General features: G+C 33.3%; 1 protein-coding gene across 1 annotated transcript; it reads right to left on the bottom strand.

The window, feature by feature from the left end:
* Nucleotides 1-1,749: 1,749 nt before the first annotated feature.
* LOC139887968 (uncharacterized) lies at nucleotides 1,750-6,111 on the bottom strand. Its single transcript, XM_071871008.1, has 7 exons — nucleotides 5,907-6,111; nucleotides 5,217-5,827; nucleotides 2,547-2,707; nucleotides 2,403-2,463; nucleotides 2,125-2,190; nucleotides 1,931-2,016; nucleotides 1,750-1,843 (listed from the first exon to the last, which is right to left on the bottom strand). Exons 1-7 carry the CDS (start codon nucleotides 6,046-6,048, stop codon nucleotides 1,750-1,752), a joined length of 1,221 nt encoding a protein of 406 aa, XP_071727109.1. The 5' UTR covers nucleotides 6,049-6,111.
* Between the last annotated feature and the right edge of the window lie 2,418 nt (nucleotides 6,112-8,529).

An 8,529-nucleotide genomic window follows, 5' to 3' on the forward strand; every position in this document is an offset into this window, starting at 1 on the left:
TCAAATCACATGTAATTATAATTACACTTGAATCAAATTTCTTTTATATTTAAGAAAGTAAAAAATACATGGATGGAACACACTAATAATGACCAACAAAACACATTAAATAGAAAACATTGATATTGCACCTTCGATAAAGGTCACTTGTGATCTCCATTTTGAGTTTGGATACATAGTGATACATAAGCAATATTTGTTAGAATTAAAAGCACAGATACGACATAATGTCCCAAAAAATGTCACCTACTCAGAAGTTACTTGAACAAAAACAGATCTGACCATGTTGACTAACTAGAGCTCGACTCATTACAAATAGTCATTTGCAAAATCCCGAATATAATACAAGTATACTACTCTTCATTTAGAAGGACAAGTAGTTTTATATGTTAGTAAAATTTATTTATGTCCTATCACCAGGCATATTTGAATACATAACAGCTGCAAAGAGCAAAATAGTGTTAATAACTTGCATCAAATGGTACTTATTATGTTAAAGAAGACAACTTGGTATATAATACTGTAAAACTTGAAAAGGGTAGATGATATCTTACATTGTTTCATTGAGGTCAGTGATAAAGCTTATGTAAGCATATATGAATTCTACTTATTGCCTACTTGTAACATGAGATGACGATAACTGCGTCCCCTTACAACTCGGTGCCACTCAAAAAGTAGGGAATTTTTTAGACTCATTTGAATTCTCTCCTGGACGAGCCTGCAGTAAAAAAAAAGGATTGTCAGCTTATGGTAACTTTTTGCTGCATTCAAGGTAACTCGAGATAAATATGCATCTTTTTTACCATCTCACAAGGCATCTCTGAATAGCACGAGATATTGGGCGAAAGAAGGATGGATCACGTTGGACATAAAGTAAACCAACCTGTAAATTTAAAAAAGTAAGACCTCATATTAGCCCTACAAGTTACCTCAATCGTTGCAAAGAATAACAAGTTATAAAAGATAGGACCAACTTTGCAAAGAATAACAAGTTACCTCAATCATTGCATTTACAGAAGGATCGTCAAAGATCTCAAGACTACAATCAGCAAAGTAGTTAATCTGCGCTTTATTTGTGCAACGAATTAGTATATACAGATAATATTGGATAATAACACAAACAGAAAAATAAACTCACATATCAAGACTGAGGGAAATGGATAAAAAATCACAGCCAATCAGAATGCAGATACACATTTAAACCGAACCATCTCTATAACCATGGCAATATCGACCCATGTAAAGTTTTCCACAACCAAGTTAAAAGGGTAAAATCATTAAATTTGGCTTTGAAGGAAATGAGGAAAAAGTAGTTTCAACGCATACGATTAGTCACTTTATTTGAAACAATCACATTTTATTGTAATTTGTAATCATACTTTACACAATAAAAATCAATATTAATCTGTCTATATCTGTGTAGTCTTCAAAACCACATAAAAGTTACAGGAAAGATATAAAATTGTTAAGGAAAAGAAGATAGATTACCCCAAACTCTGCATTGACTAAACATTGAATAAAATCCATAAGTTGAAGCTTAGCCCATTTTGAACGCTGAAACGGGTCATCCTTCTTGGGTGGATGCCTCCAAGGAGCACCAAATCTTAATTTATCTTTTGGAATTTTTCCCTTTTGAGCATCATATGCAAACTTTTGCAAAAGTGACAGTGCTCTATCCATGGCAGGATTCACAACGGTTACCTATAAAGCAAGATCAGAACACATGGGACAAACAGAACTTTAAAATTCTTAACTTAACGAATAAGGTTTGACTCTTACTTGCAAATATGCCAGATAGGCATCTATGACGTCCTCGAATGTACTTTCTTTATCATCCATGAGCCTGCATAGAGAAATATATATCACATATTTATAAAAAAGTGTGTTGAACTGTTCATGCATAAATTGCATATAGTTATACAATACGTACGCTTGGTAATAATTGCTCTGTTTAAGTGCATATATCTCGAAAAGATGCCGTGCATTGGGACCAAGGACCTCAATAATCAAATCCCACTACAAAGAAACGAAAAACAACTATTAGTTGTTCAAATCCATATACTTAAGCAACTGAATCTTTCTATAACAGCACAAGTAAATAGTCAGAGATATGTATGAATTCACCTCTGACTGGCTAAAATAATCTGGAACCATATGTACTTTTGCTTGTGGTGGGGTCCATCCAAATGTCTGCAATATACAACAAATCATATAATAACTTGATTATTCATGTCAATCAAACAATTATCTGTAAAATGTACCAATTTGAAGAAATACTATTCTGAATGAAGGGAAAACATACATATAAGTAACTAACCATCAATTATACTTTTAAAATACTTCCATTTTAAACAATTAGAAATCAAAATCCCAGAGGCATAGTTGGAAACACTTGAGGTTACCTCACGGGAAATGAAAATGTCGGGAAATCCAAAATCCATATAAGCTGCATATGAATAATAGCTGCAACATAATTAGAGGGAAAAAAATTATGAAGCATTGTGTGTAATAATTAGGTGATTATGTATTCTTATATTGAATGTTACCTGTCAGATGTTACAAGAATAACAGGCAAACACATCTCATTTGCACCTAAAGCTATCAATCTCCATATCAAACTGTCATGATACATAGATGCAGAGACTGATAAATCATCCACCAACACAGCATTTTTCAGGGCATCAATATTGTTTAATACCAACTTTGGCTGTTCCATAAGCAATAAACAAAGAGATTGAAAACAAATAAGCATATCAGTATATGCACTAAAAACTAGAGGTTGTTTAGTAGTAGCAAATGGGGACGATTTCTGAAAGAAAAAATCACTGAAAACCTAAAAAGCACATAACTTGTTCAAGTTTGTACAGGGGTAATTACATTAAATCATTGTTAACTCGGATCAGAACTTGGGACTTGAAAAATTAAGAACTTTAAATCAGCCTAATATGGAGTAGTAGCTTAATAGGCCAAACATAAGAACTCTCTATTCACATAATAGGCATTGAATTTGGAGATGAATGCTCTCAAATTGCAGCTCAAATCTATACTATATATAATTAGGGGATGTGGCTGACATCATTACAGTTGATTTGCTAATCTTTGATGAAGTCAGCTGGTGAGGTGTTCTTACATAATTAATTTAGATGATCTCATAATTATTTAATTAATTAAATCACTAAGTCGTATTTATATAATTACTCTGTAATCAAATTGCCTTGAAAATACCCAATACTTTCACATGCTTACCTATAATGTGTTTAAAAGATGAGGTGATTCACAAAAAAGCCAAGAGAGACGATTTGAAATTTAACCCATCTCTAACAGAGTTTGAAAAAGGTGCCTCCATCTCCTCCACTAACAGTTAAATCTTTAGTCTTTAATCTCTATCAATCTACATTAAATCTGGATATCCTGGTTCATTTGTGAAGTTTTTAATCTACATGTTCGATTAATCATTTATCGACTACTGATTCATCTTTAAATCGTAGTCTTTGAACGCTCAATTGTTTGACATTATTGATTATAACATTGGTTTCTTTTGTTTTGAAGGTCATCCGTGAACATGTAAGGATGAATCAGTAGTTGGAAAGCAAACACGTTAGTGGTTAGTAATGGCATTTTTTGATAAAAACTTATTATTAGCTTTGACATGATGTTTTTATATAAATCGTTAACGGGTTGAAATTGACTCCTTAAACATCCATTTTTCTTTGTACTTATTTTGGTCAATCATTCAATGTTTCGCTAAGTATTGTGTATCCATATAAGATATGTGTTAACATGCATGTTTGAGAAGGTTCACTTTTGTATAGACATTAATTATTTACATACACTAACTTATAGTGTTATATGATTTACCTTTTGACATGGGTTGTTGGTTCTGTTTTGTCATTAGGAGAAGCTGAAAGAGCGATGCAAATACTTTTGTGACTCGTGCAGTGAAAAATACTGCTCTTGCATTAGCAAATAGTTAAGCCATTTGTTATATTCTTCCATTGTGTATGTAGTTGGAGTATAAAGTGATACTATACATAGTGAATCTGTTATACTTAATCTGTAGATGAAAGCCCCCTTTGTAAGATATACTTGGTCTGTTCAGGTTATCTATGTTCAATTTTGGTCAAACTTATAAAAATAATGATTTGTTTTTGTGCATTTTGATGACATTTGAGTATGTAAACTTAGGTCATTTTTATTGCGACTTGGAGATTATGATTAGATAATCATTGTTTTGTTATCAATAGTATAGGGCAGAATTGTGACTTCTAATAAGTTTTACTCCGTATAGTGTTGTGCTTTGAAGGTACAATTTGACTTTTAGGTCTAAGCTTGAAGGTACAGATTATTGTGACTTTCATATGTTATAGACTTATGAAGATGTTGAATATTGTCAGTTCAAAGTTCATCTTCTGTACATAAATTTTTATTTGTTAACTGCAATATATACTCACAAGTGGATTATGTGATTGAATACAAACTTGATACTTTTACATTTGGTTTTAAACTATATACTTTAAATGTTTTAATAGATTTATTAAATGATAAAATTAACATATACACAATTGAGTTTTATGAGGGCCATTTCATGATATATGTCAAAATGACTATGTTGATATTGTGTTTAAATTATTAAAGCAACATGTCAATGTCAATTTATTGGTGAAATCTTGCTTCATATCCTATATTCGTAATAAATACGATTTCACGTGGTTTACACCCCGTAATGATATGTCGATTAATCTTATTATAGAAAATTATAACTAATAAGTTTGTCAATTAATCTTATGAAATTTTTTTCGCTAAACCCGTGTAATCACGGGTCATTAACTAATTTGCCACAAAGATAGGATGTCATTCACCCAAACTGGTAATCTAGTCCAGTGGCTTATGCCCTAAAGATATATATCAAACACATCATATGCATTGCAATTTGTAATATCTATCACAAATAATCACTACATAAAGTAGGCAAAAGCTTGTACTCTAAACTTATCATAAATCTGAACAAAAAAAGCAGCTTGAATACATAATCAAAAGTGCACAAATACAACATGATTACAGTAGCAAAATAGCCTAGTAATAACCGCAAAACTGCACATAATGTACCCAAAAAACTACACAATCATGGCAATGGTCAACATTCACATAGTCGAATCAATTAAAGTTTATAAATTTAATCAGTAATTAAACTTATCATAATCATAATTCTACTGTACCTGAAAGTAATCAGCTTGAGCAGCTCCAGACAACAACTCTATCAACAGAAGAGGCCAGTCAGTAGCTGAATTAGCCAAACTTCTTGAAAACCCTCCAGTCTCATTCAAATGTTTAACAGCATTAGCCCTAAACCCTTGCTGAACCATAATCACCTCTTTGGCCAATTTCAAAGCAACTAATCCTTCCTTATGATCCAACCCCACTTTAACACTCTCTTGAGCATTTAATCGAACACTTAGCGTGCGTACCGCCTTATCCCACAAATCCACCAGATACCCCTTTTTCGACAAGGCACGTTTAGCCAACCTCGCATTCACCTTATCATTTTCACCAACTATACGTTTCAAACTAGTATCCAAATTATGCCATTTCCCCAGCGTTCTAAAGATCTGGTGAGAACTAATAGTTCCTAATTCCAGACCTTTTTCAACCATGGATTCTAAACACTCCTCAAGCTGCATTCGAAGTGTGGGTAAAGCCGGTGGTTCACAATTCGACCACGAACACCACGGAAACGAATGGCCATGGCGTGGGTGATTATCTTTAATTGACTCCGCAAAATCAACATAACCTGTAACATGAGCTCCTTTGTTCCAGTTCTCCAAATGCCCTGTATTTTACAATTTAAATAAAAAGCTAATACTGTATAGAATTCAAAATAAAATTGAAAGTAAGTAATGCTGAATTACGTTCTAGGATGAGTGTGGTTTTGCCGACGCCACGTGGACCATGGAGGATGAGAGGTTGGTGGACACGGTGGCGGAGAGCATGGTTGTTAAGGATGGTTTCGATAACTGGGCGTGGTATAATACGCCAAGCTTTGCTCACCATTTCAGTGTTTGTTTGAAATATTGTTGTGGTTCCGACCAGTCGTGGTGGTGGTGATTCGGTGATTCAATCAGCGTCAAGATGTAACGAGCCTATTTATTTAAGTTGGATTTTAAAGCCCATTGGGCTTAAATTAAGCCTATCGCTACCTTTTATCACACAAAATCATAAAGATATAAATATAAATATAAATATAAATATAAATATAAATAAATTATAAATTATAAATTATGAAAATTAATCAATATGCCTTTTTTTTCTTTTTCTTTTCTAAAGGCAAAATAATATTATAAATTAAAAAAGATGATACAGAGAAGCATGGAGGAAGACTTCTTGCTTAAGCCAAAACGAAAAATACAACAGCAAGAATGCTATTACACGAAGACTAGAAGGAGTTGAATAGGATTTGAAGTTAAGTAAGATACAAGCTAGGATTTGAAAGCCATGTATGTCAATCGAAGTTCTTTCCGCGAACTCTATTTGACATCCAATCATAAGATTTGAATTGGATCTCATTTAGAGCAACCGGACCGTTCCATTTTTTCCTTTGAACACCAAGTCATTCCGGAAATTCCAAATTTGATATGCACAAATCCACGACATCGCTTGCCAAATTTTTGATGAAACGTTTGAAACACCGCTACCATTGAGAGCTTCGGCTATGCTGAGGGAAGAGAAGTTGCCAAGGTTCCACCACTTTACACCCGATTCCACACATCATAAACATTCTTAAAAAAAATAATCTAGTGATCAACCGTCTCTAAGTCATCATCACAAACCGAACAACGTACACTATGAAGATCTATTCCCCGTTTGTCAAATTCGGAACGAACGGGTAATTTCTTCCTTAACGCACGCCAAATAAAGTTTTAACTATATCTCCTTAAAATGACAAAATTATAAATAAATAAAAAATGTCTACCCCTTACCGTGTACCGAGCACTAAACAAGGTGTGTGGTGCTCAGTACGTGGTGCATTTTGCTTGATCGTTCATTCATTTGAACGACATCATCCAAGGTTACACGCACCAAGCACATTGCATGTTCTGTGTGTGGTGCTAGGTCATTGATTCATTTATACGGAATCGTTCAAGGTTATATGCAACTCACACCACACACCAAGCACCAAGCATGGTGTGTGGTGTTCGGTGCGCGGTGATTGGTCGTTGATTCATTTCTACGACATCGTTCAAGGTTACACGCACCGCACCACGCATCAAGCACGGTGTGTGGTGCTCGGTGCGTGCGCATTTTGCAATTTCATGATTTCAAGGGCATATCATTAAAACCTTTAGGGAAAATGATGATATCGATTAATTTTTCTATTCAATAATGAATTTTAACTTTTTTGAAACGTATGACGTTTTACCTTTTGTTTTAAAAATCGTAAATTTATCCCCACTACACACTAGACGCAAGGTGATTTTTGTGTCTTACGCGTTGCCCTACGAGCAAGCTCGATCTCCCAAACCTTTAACTGTGATATGAATATGAGTTGCACGTAAACGCTAAAAGCAAGACATAAGGATCAGCTTGCGTCCTTCATGTTCCCCATAAATATGCTCGATCTCTCTATCTTCAAACTAAAAAACGTAAAATGTAACATAAACATAATATGAGTGTAAAATATAAAAGGTAAGATTTAAACGTAAAATGTAACGTAAACGTAAAGGTTAATATAAAAATAGAATTGTGTTGGTGGGATCGTGGATGGAAACAAGTGATATTTTAGTAGGTGTGTTACGCTCCAGATGTAACTGAAATGGTTAATGTATAACATAAACGTAAAACAAAATAAGTATCTTAATGTAAAACTGATGTGTGCGAGGCGTACTAGGAAATAGTTATATTTTTACACGAAAATACTATTAAATACGATACAATTTTACACAAGATATTTATTTATTTATTTACAGATGGATATACCTAAACCTTGCTACAACACTATAGGTAGTGTACCTAATCGTAGAGTAGTATAGTTTTTAGTAAGTCCGGTTCGTTTCACAGGGAACTGGCTTATTTTACACTATATTTTAATTAACTATATTTGTACAAATTATATATAATTATATATAATAATATATAAAAGGGGGGTTCACCGTTTAATGACCGGTTTGTCGATTTTATATTTTAAGCGTAAAGATAAATGTCGATATTTAAATAACGATAAAATAAATAACAATAATTAAAATGACAATAAATAAAAGTACGAGGAAATATAAAATAAAATATATTACGCTTATTTAAACTTCCGTACCATGATATTTGACGTTTTGATTTTAATTCATTACCCTGAGTTAATTGTCCTTTGACCTGGTTTATTTGATACGTCCATCTGGTTTTGTCCATAATGGTCCATCGGTCATAAATATAAAGTGCGAGTATCCTCGTCAAATTACCCTTATATCCGAAGTCAAATATTCCAACTAATTGGGGACTTAAACTGTAACAAGGTCTTAATACTTTGTTAATGATTACACCAGG

This window comes from Rutidosis leptorrhynchoides, chromosome 2 (assembly GCF_046630445.1).
Source record: "Rutidosis leptorrhynchoides isolate AG116_Rl617_1_P2 chromosome 2, CSIRO_AGI_Rlap_v1, whole genome shotgun sequence".
Classification (NCBI taxonomy): domain Eukaryota; kingdom Viridiplantae; phylum Streptophyta; class Magnoliopsida; order Asterales; family Asteraceae; genus Rutidosis; species Rutidosis leptorrhynchoides.

What these genes read in the sequence shown, in the direction of transcription:
- LOC139887968 (XM_071871008.1), bottom strand. Translation starts at nt 6,048, where the DNA reads ATGGTGAGCAAAGCTTGGCGTATTATACCACGCCCAGTTATCGAAACC. An exon ending in ATTCTTGTAACATCTGACAG is followed by an intron (nt 2,464 to 2,546) that starts GTAACATTCAAT and finishes ATTATGTTGCAG; the next exon opens with CTATTATTCATATGCAGCTT. An exon ending in CAGAGCAATTATTACCAAGC is followed by an intron (nt 1,844 to 1,930) that starts GTACGTATTGTA and finishes TTCTCTATGCAG; the next exon opens with GCTCATGGATGATAAAGAAA.